The sequence below is a fragment of the Hermetia illucens genome, chromosome 6 (assembly GCF_905115235.1).
Source record: "Hermetia illucens chromosome 6, iHerIll2.2.curated.20191125, whole genome shotgun sequence".
NCBI lineage: Eukaryota > Metazoa > Arthropoda > Insecta > Diptera > Stratiomyidae > Hermetia > Hermetia illucens.
In genome coordinates, this window is record NC_051854.1 from 73,984,356 (window position 1) to 74,006,993 (window position 22,638).

Here is a 22,638-nt window from a genome sequence, read left to right on the forward strand (position 1 = left end):
AAGTTGAAAAGTATTACAACAGCCTAGTCTTGTATACCAGAGGATACTGCCGATTGGGCACTTTACTGATTTCGAGAAATCTTTCGACTCCGCGGAGGGTGTGTGTCTGGCGTGCTCTACACAGGAAGTGCATTCCAGAAAAATTAATAGCTATTATCAGAGCGAAATATGATGGCGCAAAATGTCACGTTCTGCACTGGGGTAAAATCTCTGAGGAACTTGAGTCAGTCAGAGTTGCATCTTATCACCGATATTATTTCTTCTCGTTATCAGTGACGTTCTTCATGCTGCCTATTATAGACAATCTGGAGGAGTTCAATAGACTATTGCATCTTTTCTCAAACATCTCGACTACGCTGGTGAAATCTGTTTCCTCCCTCACCGGGTCATAGACCTTGGTCAAACGGTTTTGGATTTGGAAAGGGAGGCAAGTATAATTGAACTGAAGATAAGCACAAGCAAAACAAAGATTTTCAGTCTGATGGGTCACACTCTTTGATCCGTTTGTATATTTAGGAAGCGTGATTTCTGCCGACGGTAGCACCGAACTGGATGTTGATTAAGTTGAAACTATTCCATGCTAGTGTGTTATATGGGAATAGCACATGGAAACTCATTCCAACTGTCACTCAAAAGTCCCAAGCCTTTGTGAAGATCTGTCTGCAACGTATTATCGGAGTACGCTGCCAATAATTGCATTGCTGGCTACGCGGTGCAGTGGAAGCCACACTCCCCTCTCCTAAGGGTACTTGGCGCAGAACAGTAAAGAAGGAGAGCAGGTGTCTCGGGAAGTCGTGGCGGGGGGGGGGAGAGCTCAAGCGCAATTGAAGTAACTCCGGGCGATGGCGCGTAGGTGTGGTTGACGCACTATACCCCGCTAAGGAGTAAATGGAAACCATATTTATGAAGGAGGACTGTATACAGTGAATTAGGAAGAGCACAATTCTTTATTTCTTATCCAACGATTCTGAAGCTGCCGCCTCTTAACAAGGTTCCAAAACTTTAGCTGGCAAGCCATTTTGATTGATGTTAATTGGGATTGAAAAGTTCCCAGATGCATACTCAAGCGCATACTGAAAAGCAAACGTGTTTACCTTGAAAACCATGCAATAAATAGAGCAACTCAATGCAGAAGACGAGCCACACCCTGCTGAGCTTCATCAATTGGGAGAAACGATTTCTGGATAAATAGAACAAGGGAGGCAGACGTCAAGAGTCAAGAACCGACTTTGGCCTGCGGTGCCCTAGAAAAAGAATAAGTCATGTTTTGTTTAAATTGACACAGTCTGTCAATTCGCCAGGTTAAGTTGCTGAGACTGATATTGGCTGACTGGATTCTTTTTAATGCATTTTGTAAAACGAAACCTTATTAAAATCGGTTCAATGTCTGACACACACCCTTTTCGTAGAAACAGCTATACCGATTGACACAAAATTTAGTGGGAAGACGGAAACTGAGAACCCCCACACGTGTAGTGAGTTACATCCTTCTATGTTAGTTTAAGGGGGTCGCCATATAATCATAGAAGAAAACGAGGGTGGGGGAGGAGGTTGTCTTAGTTATAGTGTAGCGGCTGAAAACTGCAAAATTTTAAAAACTAGCTTGTTCTATACCATTTCCAAGCTTCCAAATACCCTTCATAGTAATCATCATCATCATCAACGGCGCAACAACCGGTATCCGGTCTAGGCCTGCCTTAATAAGGAACTCTAGACATCCCGGCTTTGCGCCGAGGTCCACCAATTCGATATCCCTAAAAGCTGTCTGGCGTCCTGACCTACGCCATCGCTCCATCTTAGGCAGGGTCTGCCTCGTCTTCTTTTTCTACCATAGATATTGCTCTTATAGACTTTCCGGGCGGGATCATCCTCATTGATACGGATTAAGTGACCCGCCCACCGTAACCTATTGAGCCGGATTTTATCCACAACCGAGCGGTCATGGTATCGCTCATAGATTTCGTCATTGTGTAGGCTACGGAATCGTCCATCCTCATGTAGGGGGCCAAAAATTCTTCGGAGGATTCTTCTCTCAAACGCGGCCAAGAGTTCGCAATTTTTTTTGCTAAGAACCCAAGTTTCCGAGGAATACATGAGGACTGGCAAGATCATAGTCTTGTACAGTAAGAGCTTTGACCCTATGGTGAGACGTTTCGAGCGGAACAGTCTTTGTAAGCTGAAATAGGCTCTGTTGGCTGACAAACAACCGTGCGCGGATTTCATCATCGTAGTTGTTATCGGTTGTGATTTTCGACCCTAGATAGGAGAAATTGTCAACGGTCTCAAAGTTGTATTCTCCTATCCTTATTCTTCTTCGTGTTTGTGTTTGACCAGTGCGGTTTGATGTTGTTGGTTGATTGGTCTTCGGTGCTGACGTTGCCACCATATATTTTGTCTTGCCTTCATTGATGTGCAGCCCAAGATCTCGCGCCGCCTGCTCGATCTGGATGAAGGCAGTTTGTACATTTCGGGTCGTTCTTCCCATGATGTCGATATCGTCAGCATAGGCCAGTAGTTGGGTGGACTTGAAGAGGATCGTACCTCTTGCATTCACCTCAGCATCACGGATCACTTTCTCGAGGGCCAGGTTAAAGAGGACGCATGATAGGGCATCCCCTTGTCGTAGACCGTTGTTGATGTCGAATGGTCTTGAGAGTGATCCTGCTGCTTTTATCTGGCCTCGCACATTGGTCAGGGTCAGCCTAGTCAGTCTTATTAATTTCGTCGGGATACCGAATTCTCTCATGGGCGTGTACAGTTTTACCCTGGCTATGCTATCATAGGCGGCTTTAAAGTCGATGAACAGATGGTGCAACTGTTGTTCATAGTAATATCTACTCAAATTAAGTTAATAAAGGTACATTACTGTTTCTGAGAAATTGGCCAGGAAGCCACTTTAAATTTATTCTAGAGTCATACCAATTCGCAACAATGAAGGTTATATTAAGAACTATGATATCTCCAAAACCGTACTATTACTGATAAAGTTAGAGTAGTTGAAAGTTGGCTCTTCCCTGTAAACCAAGTACTGAATACCACAATCACACTAAATTCATATACATCCCTGCTTACGTACAAATGGAATAGTTTTGCAATCAAGTATACATACACAAGGAATACACAAAACCTAACTCGCTATTTTCTTTCCCACGATTGCTGCTATGTGCTGAGACGCAAACGGTACGCAATTCGCAAGGCCCCTCGCCATTGTATTTGCATTAGTAGCTTACGCTTCATCTCCCTACTTCAGATTCTTAATGAAGGACGGACTGAACCACACTCATCGGCAAACGACGCCTACTGGATAATTAACCTCTAACGTTCGGCATCAGTCAGTAAATTGCAAAGATTTTGACTACAGGGATTTCACCAGTCGCGTCGGCAAAACCACGAATACTAACCTGAATAGAGGGAACTTTTAGAATTCCACCCTTTGGTCAGGATAACCACTTGGGTTTTCTCCAGATCTAGAGAGGTCAGTCATTCATCTGCTGACCTACCGCATCACCATTCCTAATGTTTGCTGGGTTTATTTAGCAGTCCGAGTCACGTAGAGTAGGGCGCCGTCATATCCGCAATATCCACAAAACGTGACCTGGAATGTGAAAACGCCTTGAGCATGTTGCTTCACTACGCCGAGTTAAAGGCGCTTCTTACATCTAATGTTACAAGTAGTCCCACTCGTCGACAGTTAGGACTGTATGTCTTACCCAGTCTCAACGCTTGCGCCACTTTACATCCATAGCGCTTTGGTAAGAAGTCTCCCGCAGCAAGTATTCCATTGGTCAGTCTCCACTTGGTGACCTTCTTAAGCAGTTTCGTTACTGTGTTCAATATGCTGAGAGGATGGTACGTTGACGGCGCCTCGGGGTCACATTTGTAATAGCTTATCAGCACGAGCCGTGCAACCTTGCAGCGGGAAAGAAAACGTAAATTCAGCTGATACCACACCAGGAGCACCGATCCTGGTGCTTTTTTGTTCTTTACGGACAAACTCACCCCCTCCAGTACCTCTACAGAGAAAAGTTTGCATTTTTCTGCACTGCTCCATTGACAACGCCAACTGGAATGGGGTGGACAGGAAAAAGTGCATGCACTTCTTTCATCTTCACTGCATCCATTGACCGACGGCTCTTGATGGAGCTTCGACACTGGCTGTGAAATCTTCCGGTACTCTCTATTGTTGCACCACAGACTTCGTAGCAAACGTCGCGTCAGCGATAGAGCCTTCTAAGGGCATCGGAATGCTATCGATATTTAGGACAATAGATCCCGTCTTAGCAGCCATCTCCAAAATCTGTATGCCTCGATAATTTGGTTGAGGTATGCCTCATTGGAGTTCTTTGGCGTTGAAGTCTTCTTCAACAAGAACTTTCCCGTCCGTGTTTTGAATCGCGTTCCCTAAAGCCTGTTCCGAAAAACGGACATAGATTTGATCTGTGTGCGGTAAACCGTGAAAAAAAGTCGTAACGAACCTAGAAGAAGCCATCCCACTTCACTGATGAGCAATAAATAACCTCTTTTTTTGCACCATGTGCGGCATCAGTTCGTAGGTAATCGCACTCCTATGCATGTTCACTTGCAAGATGCGGATCATGGGCGTTGAATTCTTGCTTTTTGCAAACCTTTCTTTGAAGGCCGTAACATCAGCCACATTTTCGTTCCCCAGGCCTCGGTCCTTTCAAAGAACACAGCATTTGTTCGACTCACAATTTTCGCTTTGTGCTCGGATTCGCCTCATTTCTAAAACAAAGTGTGTCTGTCCTGCCCTTGGCAAACTGCTGTTGTGTCCGTAAGCCCAACACCTGAAGCAGCAGGTGGGAATTACCCTCCACTTTATCCTCCGAATAATCATCCCGGTCTTTATCTGCAATGAAGGAGTTGGTTCGCTGTCTTTATAGTAACGGTGACAATGGCCAATTTTTTCGCTCTAGAGTTGACAGATGTAATTCCACCCCCTTGTGGTTGTTCGCATCGGAGTAATCTCTTTTTATCGATTCCCCCATCCCTTACATATTCACAAGAGAATACAAATCTCTCATTTGGAGGGTGTACATGGGTCGTAGGTTAGAAACCATTGATTGCGTGCTTGGATTGTCTCGCAAAATATATTCTTCTGTCAACCTTCGACCAAAGCTCGACTAGTACACCGCTAGGTAGATTTTACATGCACCCCAGCGCCATATGATTTGGCTTCTCTTCGGCGATCTTCCAGGAGTTTCGTTGGCATTATGCATTTTTGACATCTATAGAGATGTTTCGTTGGGCGATGGTAACAGCACTTTTTGAGTGGCGTTGTTTTCTCTACTCTCGTCTTTCTAATGAATTCAATCCTCTCCGGCAAGATGATTTCCGTTTCCGCCTTATTGGCGTCCTCGGCTTGCCATCTTTTCTCGAGACAATTGAGTCTCTCCTTTTTGGCCACCAAAACTATTATTCTCCTCGACCCCACTTTCTTTCTCGGGACTAGTAGCCTTTTCCGCTGGGCCAGTAGATCTTTCTAACTTTTCGGTAGGTAACTGTTATAGCATCGCGCTTCTTGCGCGTCTATTGCCGGTTTCGTTGCGGTAATTTTGTGGTATTATCCTTGGTATTGTTGTTTTATCATTAATTAAGGACCCTAGCTACAAGTCGCTATCTTCGCTAAAATATGCAGTCATCTTAAATCCCCCGTGATTGTCTATCCGAGTGGTCTATCCTTATGGGAGTTTGTATTCGGAGCCAGGATCAGTCGCTAGTCAGGTTTCCATCTCAACTAAGCCTGCACTGCCAACCTAATGGTGACGCTTTGAACGTACTTGCAGCCCTCCCCAGATTATTGTAGGGACCGGAGCAACTGTAGCATTTACCTCAAACACGTTTCCACGAAATGTCACTCTGCTGTAGTAAGGTTACAGATTCATTGTAACCTGGTTGGCCGTTGTCGTAATTTTCGTTAATTCACCACCAGGTTGACTGGTTGTTATCCGGGCCTAAGAACTAGGAGGTGTGAGTCGACTTGGTTCGGAAGTAAATAAGGTTCGTTGCCTCTTCGAGCCCATTTAGTCCCAGTTGACTAGATTCTGGAGCAGTTTCGGGGTACTGATTTTCACCCAATAAACTACAAGAAACGTTATTTTCTTTTAGAGATACTCTATTTGTAAAATGTTTCACTACTAATCATTGATTTACTATTTGTTGTACTTATCGCATCGGGTCATACTATATGGCGATTTGAAGACGACAATCTGGGCTACAGGTGTCTCTTTGACAGTTTTATGATCGTACGTTTCAGTCTCAAGTTATAGCGCGTCAAAGATGGAGTCCACCAAGCAAGAAATTCGTCATATTTTACATTTTTACTACCTGAGAGGTAAAAATGCAACGAAGGCGGCCAAAAAAATTTGTGAAGTTTATGGGTCCGATACTGTAACGATTCGCACAGCACAGCGTTGGTTCGATCGATTTCGTTCTGGTGTAGTGGATGTCGAAGATTCACCCCGTACTGGTGAGCATTCGCTCGATTGACCAGGAACTGGGTAAGGACCATAAAACCATTGGGAAGCATTTGCAGAAGATTGGATTCCAAAAAAAGCTGGATGTTTGGGTGCCACACGAGTTGACGGAAAAAAATCTCTTGGACCAAATCAACCCCTGCGATGCACTGCTGATACGGAACGAATTCGACCCATTTTTGAAGCGGACGGTGACTGGTGATGAAAAGTGGATCACGTACAAAAATCTCAAGCGAAAAAAATCGTGGTCGAAGCGCGGCGAGCCGGCCCAAACTATCGCCAAGCCCAGATTGACGGCCAGGAAGGTTTTGCTGGGTGTTTGGTGGGATTGGAAGGGAGTCATCCACTATGAGTTGCTCAACTATGGCCAGACCCTCAATTCGGTCCTCTACTGTGAGTAACTCGACCGTTTGAAGCAGGCAATTGACCAGAAGCGGCCAGAATTAGTCAATAGGAATGGTGTTCTGTTCCACCAGGAGAACGCTCGGCCTCACACATTTTTGATGATCCGCCAGAAGCTACGGGAGCTCGGATGGGATGTCCTATAAGTCAGCCCGATACTTGGCGCCGGCATCGAAAACTGCACGTTATACACGTTACAATATCACTTTTGTAAAGCAGTAATGTTAGGTGAAGTTGTAATATCTCGTAATGCAGTAATGTTAAGTGATGTAATGTCTGATAATGCGGCAATGTTGAGTAATCCTGGGTAATGTTGTAATGTTTGGTATGCGGTCGGTGATGGTAATCTGATATTACAGTTTAAGGCAATAACAATGTTGTAATATCTGTATGTATCTTATTTCTTTAATCCACAGGATCCTGGTTAATAAGATCGATTTCAATTATTTGTTTACTTCAACCCAATATAACCTTTTTCGACATGTCCTTTCAAGATGAAATTTCTGCAATTATGTTTCAGAGAAAAGGGCATGTATGTATTGATTCTGTATTGGGTACTTGAGGTAGGCACATAATTAAGGGTACATCTTGGAATATTTTGTTTGTTAACTAATGTTCTTATCAAAAGAATCCTTTCGACATTCAACCGGCTTAGGTACTAACAAATATCCTTTTTTATTTCTATTCCTGGCAACTCTTCTGTGTCAGTGATTCTATGAACTTTCTTTTGCCAGACCCCCAACTTCTCCAAATGTATTTTCTCCATCATACGTCGCCTAATAAACGCATGCGTCACATCTTGCAAATGCCATATAATTTCAACTAAATTTCTGACAAGCTTTCGCTTGTTTTCTGGATCAATACAGCCAAAGTGAACATTAAACATTGTGTATCCTGGCAGACTACCATTACCTCTGTGCACTGTTAAGATATTTTTCCAAGTTACACGTGTCCTCGAAGTGAATTCTATGGTAAACTTACATTCTGCAAAGTGTGGATGAAGTGTGTCTGCTAATATCCTTTAGTACTTGCCCTGACTTCTAGTTTGTAATCGAGGAAATTCCTTTTGTTGGTGAAGAGGCATTTATTGTTGTTCTTTTAGTGATTGGAGGCTAGTGTGCCCCCAGCCGTTCGCTCTTTTGTTGCGGTTGTGAGTCCAGTGCTGGGAGAAGGAAGAAAGTGGGTCGAGTGTCGAGACCATGATTTCTTTCCCGTTTCATAGCGTGAGGTGTGGATGAGAAGTGGCAACCTGTTGCATATTTACATAACCTTCCTTTTTTGCGTCTTATTGGCATCTATTGAGTCATCGGCTAGCACTATGGTCCACAGGGATTCGTAAGCATTTCTCAGGATGTTTCAATATGAGCTTCCCAATTCGGTGTTGCCTTCAAGGTTTCGGCTACGCGCGTTTGTCAGATGTAGCTACAGATTCCATGGAGACTGGATATTTTGATCCATCCATGAAAACTAAATGTGGTGTCTCGTCTAGCAGGGCGTAAGGCGAAAGTGGAAGTAAAGGTAGGAATATTTTGAAGGGATCTGTTTGTGAGTAGAGGACGAATGAAGGAAGACTCTTGTAAGTTGACATTTCTTTGATTAATTTCGAGATGAAGTGAATGTGATGTGGTATTCTTGCCTTATTTGTAATTTACAGATTGAGTTTTGTGTGAGAAAAATGACAATATTTTACTTTATTGCTACGGTTCAATCTTCCTTGAACATCTTCTTAATTTTAAATTTACCAAATTTAACTTGCATTTGTATACGTGTTCTGGTTTCCTCCACAGTTGACAGCTAAGTGGTGTTCACGCTGTAGATTTTTGCTTATTTTTCTCGCATTATCTGGGTTGAAGGACTCAAGGATTCAATTGATGTGGCACCCGGTTTCACCTTTGCCCCTCGAATCCAGATGTCGGGAAATAGTTGAATAATGAACACCTAATTTTTATGCGATATCTTGAACTGAGTGTCGGACATCAGATTCGACCAAAGCCTTTAATTAATCATCGTCAATGGCTGTTTGAAGTGGTCCACGTGGTTCATTTTCAAAACACATATCTCCTGTTCGAAACATTTCAAACTGGCGACTTGTGGTTCGTTCACTAGCTGTTCCTTCTCCAATGTCATATTAATATCCCTTGTTGCCTCTACTAGACTGTGTTCAAATCTAAACTCATACGAAAAAAAAAATACCTTTATTTGACTGCGATCATAACTTCTTCGCTAACATGCCAGTGTAGATGCTTGACCAGCGAATCACTTACAACAGTAAGATCTACAACGGGGGCTAGCTCTCCACGCCTAAAGGTGTTTACGCTTCCGATGTTAGCCAGGGTGACGTTTAGGCAGGAGAAACCCTCGAGTAGGATTCTTCCCCTTCTTCATTTGTTTTCTGGTTTCCCCACTCCATTGTTCAAGCGTTGAAGTCGCCAGCAATAATTTTGGGGTTGCAAACTTTGGCGTCTCTCACCAGTCTATCTAGCATGTTGCAATACTCTGGTATTGTCATACTTGGGGCGGCATAACAGCTGTATATGTTCGCGGTGCTTCATTGCTTGCTGTGAGGCTTGATTGGCGCAAGCCCACCCGGCAGCCTTTCCACCTATGTCTGTTTCCCAGACGCTGTGATGGCGGCTTCTGTATTGCTTGCAGACAATAGCAACGTCGATTTCCTCTTCATATATTTTCTGTGCTAACAGGCCCTGGGCGGCTTGGTTGTGATTTAGATTCAGCCGAATGACTCTCATTTTCGTAGGGTACTTAAAGCTATCCTGTAGGCTGGATACCTGCTGGTAGCCGTTATATGGTTGCAATCGTGATTTTTAGTTTCCCTGCATAGAAGGCAACGAGGGTTTTTACTGCAGTCCTTCGCCAAATGATTTTCCTCTCCACATCTTCGATACAATTTAGATCTATCAATGGTGCTAGTGCAATCCTTCGCCATATGACCGAATCCGAGGCATTTAAAACATTTCCAATTTCCAATTTTGGGTTTTGTGATAACTCCGCCCATACCAAAGAGACTTCACTCTAGGCAAATCAGCAACAGATCACATTTCGCTCTCTGCGGCAAGCGATGCAAAAACTGTTGGAATATGGACAACAGTTGCACCATCTATTCGACTATCGACTTTAAAGCCGCCTATGATAGCATAGCCAGGGTAAAACTGTACACGGCCATGAGAGCCGAATTCTCTCTATCCCGACGAAATTAATAAGACTGACTAGGCTGACCCTGACCAATGTGCGAGGCCAGATAAAAGCAGCAGGATCACTCTCAAGACCATTCGACATCAACAACGGTCTACGACAAGGCCCTCGAGAAAGTGATCCGTGATGCTGAGGTAAATGCAAGAGGTACGATCCTCTTTAAGGTCACCCAACTACTGGCCTATGCTGACGATATCGACATCATGGGAAGAACCAACCGAGACGTACAAACTGCCTTCATCCAGATCGAGCAGGCGGCAATGGGCGCGAGATCTTAAGCTGCACATCAATGAAGGCAAGACAAAATATATGGTGGCAACGTCAGCACCGAAGACGAACTAACCAACAACATCAAACCGCACTGGTCAAACACAAACACGAAGAAGAATAAGGATAGAAGAATACAACTTTGAGACCGTTGATAATTTCTCCTATCTAGGGTCGAAAATCACAACCGGAAACAGCTACGATGATGAAATCCGCGCACGGTTGTTGTCAGCCAACAGAGCCTATTTCAGCTTACAAAAACTGTTCCGCTCGAAACGTCTCACCATAGTATCAAAGCTCTTACTGTATACGACTATGATCTTGCCAGTCCTCATGTATTCCTCGGAAACTTAGCAAGAAAAATTGCGAACTCTTGGCCGCGTTCGAGAGAAGAATCCTCCGAAGAATTTTTGGCCCCCTACATGAGGATGGACGATTCCGTAGCCCACACAATGACGAAATCTATGAGCGATACCATGGCCGTCCGGTTGTGGATAAAATCCGGCTCAATAGGTTACGGTGGGCGGGTCACTTAATCCGTATGGATGAGGATGATTCCACTCGGAAAGTCTATAAGGGCAATATCTATGGTAGAAAAAGAAGACGATTCAGACCCTGCCTCAGATGAAACGATGGTGTAGGTCAGGACGCCAGACAGCTTTTAAGAATATCGAATTGGAGGACCTCGGCGCAAAACCGGAATATCAGGAGGTCCTTATTAAGGCAGGCCTAGACCGGATACCGTTTGTTGCGCCGTTGATGATGATGATGATGATAACTTCGCGCCAACACACCATTCAACTGAAAGGTATACATTATAAGCCTCGGCTCTTCTTTTACCCCGAGATCCAATGATGGGTTCTCTTACGGCATATGTGATGCGGAGACAAGCGAGCCTTGAAGCGATGACAGTTGTTAAACAGCTTGCCCCTGCTCCACCTTTGACCATTATGCTAGTGCTTCATAGGCAAACACTAACTTCAACACGACTTGGCATATCCAATGTATCATGTGTAGTTTAAATTCCTTAAGTGTTCCTTATAAGTCTCTCGTTGTCCTCGTGCCCCTCCTATTCCCGAAAATATCCCCGTTCATAATATCATATTTCTAATTTCCCATCATGAGCCCATCATACCGAAGTTCACAATACACTGTCGGATATTCTCTTAGTTAAATATCCTGGCTTTCCTTTCATCGTCTGTGGATATTTCAATTTTCTTTCCATTGAATGGTCTTCCCATCCACCTTAACTATTTAACCGTATTTAGCCATCACGGCCTCCATTATTGTTCTGCCTCCCAATACAATGTTGGAATCACAATAATCACGTCCTCGATTTGATATTGACAAATATTCCTGACAAATGCTTCATTATATGATATTTCCTACTGATTCGCCTCATCTTAAAATTGGTGCTAACCATCCGCCTCTTGAAGTTAAGCCTCATAATCCAACGTACAGCCGTGTTGCAAGACGTTCAAATCGAGCATTAGGAATTAACACTCTTCTGGTTACATGTTCGTTTCGTTTCATCCACCTCATTGTGAAGGAATAGGATAGGTTTGAACGCGATGACTTTGGCCAATTTGTTAGAAATAACTAACTTTGTTGCGGAGTCTGATCATTCTGATCATTCCTTGGGTTTTATCAAGCTCTAATCATATAGATTTCCAGCAACAATGATTTTCTGGTAGTAATTTTACTTAGATTGTAGAGCAAATCATGTTTCCTTCAATGGTTGCATCTCATCTCCATTTTTACCCTCATCAGGGGAAACTTTGGGGTTCCATCTTCGGCCCATTTCCAACTTCCAAAATGTATAGCTTTATCCTTCGTTCGGGGATATCTAAACCTCAGTCAACCTTCCGCCATATTCTTAGGTATACTTCTCTGGTCCCCTTTATTGAAAGCAGATTCACTAGGACCTTAAACTTTAAAAAAAACCGTCCCTACTCTAGTTATCCTGATCGTCTGGTTTCCCTTAATCTGCCATCTCGAAGATCTTTAAGTGACGCATGCGCCTTTTTCAAGTTGTATTACAATTCTGCAGCCTCAGAAATACAATACCGAGACACATCACACAATCTTCGCAAGCTTAATGCTTATGTGGAGCTAAGGATCTCATGTGCTACTTCAACTCCACCTTGCCCCGATGTTACGTGACTATAATCGTTTGCAGCATGCTTGAATTGCCATAGACATCTCTTTGTTGTTTGTTGTAGTGTCAATTTTTGGTACTACCGGAGCAGGATATCATTCTGTCCCATATGCCTCATGACTAGTGACTAATGTTTTAACACCGACGCAAGTGTGATTTATTGACCTATTGGCTTTAGCTTGGGTTTGATCCCGTTCAGTCTTACTTAAAAGCCCATTATCACCTGCCCCCAAATCATGGGTGTTTATAGGGAGGAAAAGGATTACCTATAAAAAGAAAACTAAAATTCATATATTACTATATGAATACTTTATACTTTATTTAATCGTTTAGTACTAGCTCAGAGCCCCAGAGAATATCCGACCTCTGGCAAGACGAAAATTCAGGAGAGAGAGAGAGAGAGAAGTCTCGAGGGATACTTTGGAGCTCTTTAACCGCTGTACGAAGGATTAATTTTCATCTGTCTAAAAATGATGCGACCTGAGATAGGGAAGTCTTAGCACAGGGCGCTGCCGGTGGACTCAGTTCGAGTCTGAAATCGACGTTGCGCGTGCCGCAGCCACTCTCCCTCGATTCAAGATGTACTGGCTGTGGGCGTGCGAGAACTCAGAGCGAGGGTGTGCGGGAGATTCAATGGCTCCTTAGGTTGCCCCATTTGGGGATCATACTTTCTTATTCATACGTACCAAAAGTGTCTGCAGCCTTCGGCGGGGACTTTTCATATTGCAATAATGATTTAGTCTTGATGACCCGGTTGAAGCAACGGAAGTCTTCCTTGATCGGCAAAGGATTCACTCCTTGTATTCCTACAACGAGGAAAATTCACCTGGGATTCGGAACGTCGTTCAAGTAGTATCTCAGTGGGTGAAGCTAGAAGGTCTTCCTCGAAAGCTTTTGGAGACCGAGGAGGACTGTCCTTAATAGATCAAGCCAAGGAACGTTAGGATTGCACACGAAACAGGCTTGAACATTGAAAGCACTTGAATCATAAGGGCAGGGGGAGGATGATGCTATGTTCGTATTTGGTTAGCGTCAAGGAGCTTGGCCAGCTCGGTAAAAATCACAGATGATCTGATCAAATACAGAAATTCGCGGCGAATACAGGGAAGGAAGACGGCGAGCGGCCACCTGGAAAATCGGTCAATAATGCTTAGGCAATATTACCTGACTCTGGTCCTGTGGCAGCTTTATAATGTCGATGTGGACATGGTCGAATCGGTTGTCTAACACATCGGATGATGCAAGGCGTTGCGGTAGTGGAGGATTAACTTACATTGTTAAGTGCACCGAGCGACATCTTTTCATATACTCGGCCAAAGATACTTTTATGAAAGCAGGCGAACCGAGGCTTTCACACTGGGGCGTGCTGGGTTGTGAAGCATGTCGAAAGCTTCCCTACGTAGGGGGCTGGTAGGTAGAGCCTAACGTTTCCGGCCGAAGTGTTGCGCAGAATGCGGTGATTGTCGATGTCCAATCGTTGGAGAGCTAGTTCGGGGTTCGGCTAGATGATGGATTTTCTGGTCGCTAGCTTGAGATCCGATGACGGCTTCCACATTGAACGTAGAACATGAATGTTACTTCGTTCTTTTCACGAACTTGAAGGCTGCCTGGTGTTGAAAAATGTAGTTAACACGGTTGTCTGGACGAGGCTTTGCCTGAGTACTGCTTAAAGGCAGCAAAGAAAGCGAGCAGCTCTCAGTTGTAGGCCCTGTAACGTTTCTGGGGTGTCTAGAGTTTCCTGGAAAAGAAACATAGAATTGTCCAGGTACCACGAGCAAATTCCTGCTCGCAGGAGGCGCAAATAGCGGTATTCGGTGTTCTACAGCTTCCTAGAGAAGAATCCCCGAATTCGCGAGGTACCACGAGGAAATTCCTGTATTCTTACAGTTTCCTGGAAAAGAAACTTAGAATTCGTTACGTATCACGAAGAAATTCCTGCTCGAGGGAAGCGCCGATAATTCAGCCATTCGGACTCTCCAGACTAAGCTCGTCTTTTTTCCCTTGGTGGAAAACTCATTCAATGAGATTCATATGGTAGCAACCGTTGGAATGTAGCAACGATAGAAATTGAGTATTCCCAGGAAATGACGAAGCATGACGGCTACCTCCGTCCTTTGGAGGGAAGCTTGATACCGTCTGAAGAGACGATACAGGTAAAGTATTCTACACTTGTTGCACAAGATGAAAAGTTGGATATTACGCAGGTGTTGGTCATGGTCATCCGCAACCCGAAATATATCATCCAATTGACACGCCGCGAACGGACAGTCCCGCAGGAAATGATCGTCGTCTTTAGAATGCGCTTTTCTGTGATTGGGATCTGGTAAAAGACCTTGCGGAAATCGATTACAGAAAAGACCTTACCTCTTATCTCTTGCAACAAATCCTCGATGATGGTAATGATCTAGGGAAAGCGGTCATGTTAGCTGCCATGTGCCGTCTGCTTTGGAGATGCCTTAGAGCGGGCAGGCCCACTAGCTGAATGATGATTAAATGTTACCCTGGGCCTCTAAATAGCGAAATGATGAGTCCGATACTCTCATGATTAACTGGATGCTCCGGCAAAGTGATGGCTGTACTCTGTGGAGAGTAAGCGTCTTTGGATTCGTATATTGAAGGAGAACCGCCGATTATCGATTTTTGCGAAGGAGTGGCAACTGTCTAGATTATGGATAATCGTTAATTGTACGTCTGAGAAGGTTAACTACCACAAGTATGGACGTCGCAGGCCCAAATTTAGCGTCATCGTGTATGCAAGTCGATCGGCGATGCATTGACTATATGAAATTCTAGAGTTATTTCCTCTTGACGACGATCTTAGGGAGTAGAGAGATGACAAGACCTGAGTCGATCAGGAACTTAATACACGAGGGTTGAAGTCGGATACATACAGGAAGTTTTCTGCAGAATAATAGGGCCGACCTTCGCCGTATGAGTCAGAAGCGACTTTACCAGTTTCTCTAGTGGGGCCTGATAGTTCAACGTCCTCGAGTCATACAACTGGTGGGGTGGGTTGACTGCTGAAGAGTTGGGTCGGTTCTTTGGTCGGCTGCGTTTCCTCGATTTCGAACGTTCTCGCTGCTGCTGAGCGATGGCAAAGGCAAAGGCCTGTCTTTCAATTGATTACCGGGTCTATGATGAGCCGAAGCACTGCTAGCTGCTTTCCCCAGGGTCGACTTCTGCTGGAGAATTCGATGAGATATGCGACTCGCGCATATTGACTGCGAAGAGGTGGAGGTTTGGAGAAAACGAGTAGGCCTCCAAGCATTGACTGCTCGCCGAGAATAGAGGCCTTGTGAATCTTCATAAGTTGTAAGTACTTTACTTGTAGCGGTCGTCGTTGATAGCCGATCCTGCGAGCGTGCGTATCTGTTTGGGGAGTTGAATATAGAATAGGAGTTTCTATTATAACTGGATTTCGAGTGTCTCCTTTCCAGGTTTTATGTGTGTTCCATCGGGTCTCTTCAATATCCTAACGAGCATACTTGGATCTTTTGCTTTTCTGAAGGCGCATTCCTTCTAGAAGTGTTTCCATTTTCCCACAGCCTCTTCCGTAAGTTCCTGTGGGTTTCCGGATCTCTTTATTATATTGGGTTTTGTTCTATTAAATAGTTGGCATTTTTCTGCATGACGGTCAGATTTTCATTCCCTCAGTTAAAATTAGTTTCTAGCCTGTAATTTATCTATCTTTTTCCAAACTGAAGTAAAAAATAAATAGAAATCAAATCAACCATAATATTATGGTAATTGTGGACCAGAAAATATTGTACTTGGAAATAACCTTATCATCTTATAACCTTAACCTTATATCAAAATTATTCCTTCCTTCATTCCAGAATGGCGGAAAAATCTGAGGAATTGAAAACTGTCGACGAGAAACTTACCCAAGCGAAAGAACTATTCGCCAGAGGTAGCCGCAACTATTTGGTAAAAGCATACAATGATGCAGCGGATGATTTAAGTCAAGTTTGCAATATCTACGAAGAAGTTTACGGACAACTTTCAGATGAATTGGGAATGCCCTACTTATTGTAAGAAATTCGTACCTTCTCAGACACCTACAGTTTGAATAATTTCATTTTTTATCAATTTCCATTCTTACCGACTACAGGTATGCGAAAACGTTAATAGCACTTGCGGAAGATGAAAACAAAGTCCTGTCGGTCCCCGAGGAACAAAATGATGATGATGACGACGAGGAAGATGATGAAGTGGACGAAGAGGCAGAAGATGATAAGGGAGCTAAGTCCGAAGGAGCAGAATTGAAAATAGAAGCAGAGCTGACATCTAATGAGACAGACGGTGATTCGAAACTACAAGAGGGAAATGATAAAAGTCAAGATACTGGAGCTTCTTCTAATGGCAATGCAAAGACGGAGAATGTTAACGGAAATCATGAACAAGGCGACACAAGTAAACCAACAAATTCAAACAATGCGGCGGAACCGGGCACATCAAACGAAGTGGATGGTGATAATGAGGAGAATGAGATTGAAGAAGATGATGGGGTAAGTTAAAGTTAGAATGCAGTTTTAAGTTGTTCCAGAAGTAAATAGTTGTCTGCGGTAAACACCTCGAAGTATAGGATTTTATTACTGGAGACAGTTTTCCTTTCTTTTTTTTTGTTTCTAGAATAATTTCGATTCTCGAGTTAGTTTATTTTATCCCTCCGTGGCCTCTTTCTGTGGAGCGCTTCTTCCAAGGGGCTTATCACTTTTCACTGAACCAAAAATAAAAACGAAATTTTAGCTCTATTTTACTTACTTGTTGTACTTGTTGATGATAAATCAAAAATAAAAATTGAATCAGTGGCAAAAAATTGGACATTGAATACTGTAATATATCGCTGTTTGTAGAGCAAAGAGGTCCCAGATTCACAAATCACTGATTTGTGTAATGACTTAAACATGAATTGGAGTGATATTCAAAGGCCATCCTAATTGGCCGGAGTCGACCTAGACCGGAGAACTATCTCAAAAACCTAAAAAAATGCCGGAATCGAGCGTGAAGATGCGCTCGGGCTACGATGAAGTGTCGTGTCTGCACCTGTTTGTGTCAGCAGTGCTTGAGAATGTGGGGGGTTATTCAGTAGCTGGTTTGCGCAGAAAGCGGTTCACAAACATACGTGGCTCTCTCCAGACGGGATCATTTTTCACCAAATTGATCATCTGTTGATTGATCCCGCCACCACTCAGTCTTAATAAATGTGAAAACATATAGGGGGGCCAATATAAATTTGGATCACTATCTCGTTGGCATAATCCCCTCTGACAATCAGGTGAGAGTGAATACTGAAGCCACCCATAATAAAGCTCTCCGTAACACCTATAAGGGGAAATGGATGCCGCAATAACCGCAGCTAACATATGTTCTAGAGATGAAGCATGACAAATGACCTCCACAATCACCTGAAGAACGTTATCATTGATATGGCCACAAACATACTTGATCCCAGCTACAAGACAAATTGGAAAGGCTGGTTCTACGATGAATGTAAGTTAGCAACGGAACGGATCTACATATCGAGTAATGTTGCATTCTCAAAGAACAAAGGCACGCGCAGGGACTTTTCACGAACTCCGTCAAGCGGAAAAAGGAAGCCTTATACACCTCGATGCGTATCTTGCCGAAACAAAGAGGAAAATCTAATTTCCGACAGAATGGGCATATTGGAGCGATAGGTTGAGTATTTTGATGAACTGTGCAATCAAAATATCGGTGAGTTGGAGATCCCGAAAACTGAAGACGACGCACAAATACTGCCAGTACCAAACATGCAAGAAACAGTCCATGCAATCCATCGGCTTAACAACCATAAATCGCCAGGAACCGATAGAGTTACAGCCGAATTTGTTAAGTATGGAGGCGATCAGCTACACCAAGTGGCTTATGAACTTATGCTTAAAGTGTAGAAAAGCAAATCAAAGCCTGACGACTGACAACGAGCTATTATCTTAGCCCCATACGCCCAGAACTTCATTTGCCCATACCAAAGAGGCTTCCCTCCAGGCATCAAATCAAATCATCAACAGATCAAATTTTCTCTCTGCAGCAAGCGATTTAAAAACTGTTGGAATATCGCCATCAGTTGCACCATCTTTTCATCGACTTTAAGGCCACCTATGATAGCATAGCCAGGGTAAAACTTTACACGGCCATGAGAGAATTCGTCATCCCGACGAAATTAAAAACACTGACTAGGCTGACCCTGACCAATGTCTGAGGCCAGATAAAAGCAGCAGGATCACTCTCGAGACCAATATCAACAACGATCTATCTGTATTCTGAGGCCTAGATTTCATGTGAATATACCGTTATTTTTTTTCAGATTTTTTGGTTTGATACGTTCTGAGAAAGAGATCTTTTTCACTTTCTGGGGCCAGATTTTGAGCATTCATTCCCCTATTTTTCACCTAATAACAAAAAGTAAGATCATTTTCGAGGAGTACTAATCTGACCTTTTTATTTGATACACTACATGATAATATTCTGTGAAAAAAAATTTAAACAAAGCCTTAAAAAGTATCGGCTCGGGCCACAAATGCCTTGATCGAGAGGAAAGATCTAGCATGGATTACATCCTCCATCGATGCTTCTTTTGTTTTAGATTTTCATGAGGTATGGCCTATTTCGGTTTTCTAATTGGTCATAAAAATGAAGCAGGCCCCTTTGTAATTAGTCTGGGGTGAGAGCTGTTTTTCTGCGGTCCTGCACCGTTCTGTCTTCAATGCTTCATCCTCACTTTGTTATTGGATTCCAATCGTGAAAGATGGGAAGCGAATCGGATGATGTTTCTTCGTTTAGCAATGGACTGTAGAGTTTTTATTGCGAGCATAATGAGAACAATGTCTGGGTTTTTAATATAATTTTGGTCCTTTGTAATTTTTTCGGAGATTGCCCTCTTAGTGTAACGAGTTCCACTGTATGGCGTAGTCAGCAATGAAATTGTCATGGCTCCTTAATTTGTGAACTATACCTTGCCGCTTCCGCTTTCTAATCAGATCGCCCACGGCAACCTGGCGTATGTGCCGACAAATTTCTTTCTTTGAAAAAGTATTAGGCTAGCGTACCCCGATGACACGTTGCAGACAAATGCTGACGAACGCTCGGAGCTTTTGAGTAGTAGTGGTGGCCAATTTCTATGTTCTAGCAACACAGAAAGAGCATTTGCACAGAACAGTTTTCACTTGATTTTGGTATTGAGTTAAATTCATTTCCAGGTTTTAGACAAGACAGCGAACTCGGACCTAGCGCTATTAATGCGTCGATTGACATCCAGTTCGGTGTCACCGTCGGTAGAAACGATGCTTGCTAGATATACAATTGAGCAGCGCTTTGAATGGACTGTCCAAATGTGCAGATAGGAAGAGTGCGATGACGCGTCCTTGATTTTGTTGGTATTTATCTTCAGTCCAGTTCTCTTTCTGCATCCTTGATTTGTTGGTATTTATCTTCAGTCTAATTCTACTTGCTTCTCTTTCCAAATCCAGAGTTATTTGCCTATGTCCGGTCAGAGAGCAAACAGGTGTCGTCAACATAGTCGAGTTGTTTACGGAAAGATGTCATGGACCATTGAACGTCTTAACGCCCTCTGAAGAACGTCACCAATAAACAAAAAGAAATAATATCGATGTGAAGATGGTGCCCTGAAGAACTCGGACTTCAAATTCCTCTGAGATTTTATCTCAACACAGCACGTGACACTTTGCGCTATTCTCGCATTCTCGAAACCGTTAAAGAGAATGTAAAGCGAAGATCTAAACTCTGTGCACTGTTCCAAAACCGTTCGCAAGATATTGATGTGGTCAATCGTGCATGTTCCCGAGCGGAAACCAGCCTGCTCTTAGTCAATCAAACTTTTGAGGTGTTTCTTGACACGTAGGGATTGCCAAGCCCAGCGGCTTTACTCCGTTGAAGTACATTAATAGACAAGATATTTTCTCTTCTGTTTTGATGGGCACTCGCAGTAGACTAATATTGAACTTGGCTCCACTACTGGACTTCCCAACTTCTCTCGTCTTAAGTATAGTCACTTGCTTCTCAGTATTGCACAGATGAGCTTCCTGCTGATGAATCAATTTGTATGCAGTACAGGGTCCTGTAGTAGCTTTTTTAAAATTTAATGTATGTCTGTCCATCTGTCAACGAGGTTTATGTTGAAACCCTGATGTTTGTGAATCACGTGCACGAGTGGCATCATTTTGTGTTGGGATAAAGGGGGGCTCCCTATATATGCGAAAGGGGGAGAAACTTTTTTTTTAACAAAATATGATCATGCAGAGTATCAAACGAAAGACCACAATTAGTACTTTTCGAAAATGATTCTCTTTCTCATATGGAGTAAAACGCAAGAGTGTGAGGACTCAAAATGTGTGCTCCAAAAAGTGGCACAGGTCTTGTTCTCAGAACATATCCACCCGAAGAATCTGAAAAAGTAATGGATTGATAAAAAGTGTCGGTCTCAAAATACATCCCATTACGATATCTGTTGTTAGAAACTTACCCGCTTAAATTCATTCAAGAAGTACGAAATTAAGACATCAGTATACGTGATAATATAAGACACGATTCTGGAAAATTTGAAGGCAATCCAACTATTACTAACAACGTTATAGAAGGTCAAAGTTTTGTATTCTAATGGTGCTGAGCCCATCTACTAATTGTGGGCTGCACTAAGTTGAGCAGCAACTCGCTCCGGGCTTAGGATGTATTTCTTATATTAGCTGAAACTAATCCAGGCGCAAATCTAGCACTTTCGAGCAATAATTCATACCCTTGTCGGGTTTGGAATTAAACAAAAATAGAGTAAAATCCCACCCATAGCCGGTTTCGGTCACGCTGCTCCTCAGGGTGGAAGCGCGAGGCAGCGTTTGATAAGATCGCCTTCACCCTGCGATCGAAACGGACTAACCACAAATATTTTTCATAGACGGTGTTCCATCCAGATGGATATACTATATATCTACGTTAGTATCAGCAATATTCAAATTTTGTACTTATATATCTTTTTCATTTTCTTCAGCCTTTGCCCCATTCAAAAGCGGGGTCGGCTCGTTGTGATCGGTTTCGCTATTTGGTTCTATCAAATGCCTGGATGCAATCGTGAGGCTTTTAAATCCCCATTCAGCCTATCACGCCACCGTTTGCTTCAGTCGGTCTTTTAGTCGCTTACCATCGACTTCGATGTTCAGACCAATCTTGGAAAATGAATTCTTTTTATTTTTGTTTGTTTTTCGACTCCTCAGCCTAGATCCATAGTGTTTTGTTAATAATAGGATCACCTCATCACTAATGGTCTTCGTAGACGAGAGGCTTGGCTCTTGGAGAACATATCAACCCCAAAGAGGGAGATAGGTTGGTTCCCAGCGATTTTTTCCTACTTTCCTGATTAATATTTTAATGGGTGTTTTCTTTTAATGTAAAGTGAGTGATCTCTCTTCTCTTTGGTTTCCCATTCAGCTTTTATGCCGTAAAGGAAATTTTATTCTCTTGAATTCTGCGATATATAAAAATAAGGGTTTTGCATCCGAAATGCTCAATGTCAATAAACGAAACTTTTATATTTATCCTTAAACATTACAGGCGAATCTGCAAGTCGCGTGGGAGCTCCTCGAGTTGGCAGTGAAAATCTTCGAACGGCAAGGTGAACCAGCCTTGGGCAAATTAGCAGATGCATACAATGAACTTGCAGGCGTTTCTTTTGAAAACAGTCATTTCGACGCTGCTATTGTTGACTACCGTACGTACTCATTACTGCACAATACATTATCTCTTTTCAATTTTCTCACCTTTAAAATTTCTTCTTACACGAAACAGAAAAATCTCTCAACATCCACATGAAATTACCGGATGATAATCGCCGTATCGTTGCTGAAATTCACTACAAAATTGGACTCGCCCATTTGATGCAGAATTCCTTTGACGATTGCATACGAGAGTTAAAGAAAGCAGCCGAGCTTATGGATGAAGAAATCGAGGAGGAAAAACAAAAGGAAAACCCATCAGAGAAGCAGAAAGACACGATTAAGGATTTAGAAGAAGCAAAACAAGACATTCTGGCGAAAATTACTGAAGTTGAAGAGACCAAAACACAAGTAATATGTCACC

General features: G+C 43.0%; 1 protein-coding gene across 2 annotated transcripts in view; it reads left to right on the forward strand.

Moving 5' to 3' along the window:
• Positions 1–22,638, forward strand: part of LOC119659500 (protein NASP homolog) — a 129,188-nt gene that overhangs the window by 105,985 nt on the left and 565 nt on the right. Inside the window, exons 1-5 of one of the 2 annotated variants that reach the window (XM_038067626.1) lie at positions 7,734–7,867; positions 16,368–16,562; positions 16,643–17,039; positions 22,114–22,270; positions 22,348–22,625. In XM_038067626.1, coding sequence (XP_037923554.1) covers positions 16,369–16,562; positions 16,643–17,039; positions 22,114–22,270; positions 22,348–22,625 — 1,026 coding nt within the window. In that variant the 5' untranslated portion in view covers positions 7,734–7,867; position 16,368. Of the gene's footprint in view, positions 1–7,733; positions 7,868–16,367; positions 16,563–16,642; positions 17,040–22,113; positions 22,271–22,347; positions 22,626–22,638 lie in introns of those variants that run through there. The other variant, XM_038067624.1, reaches the window with a different exon arrangement.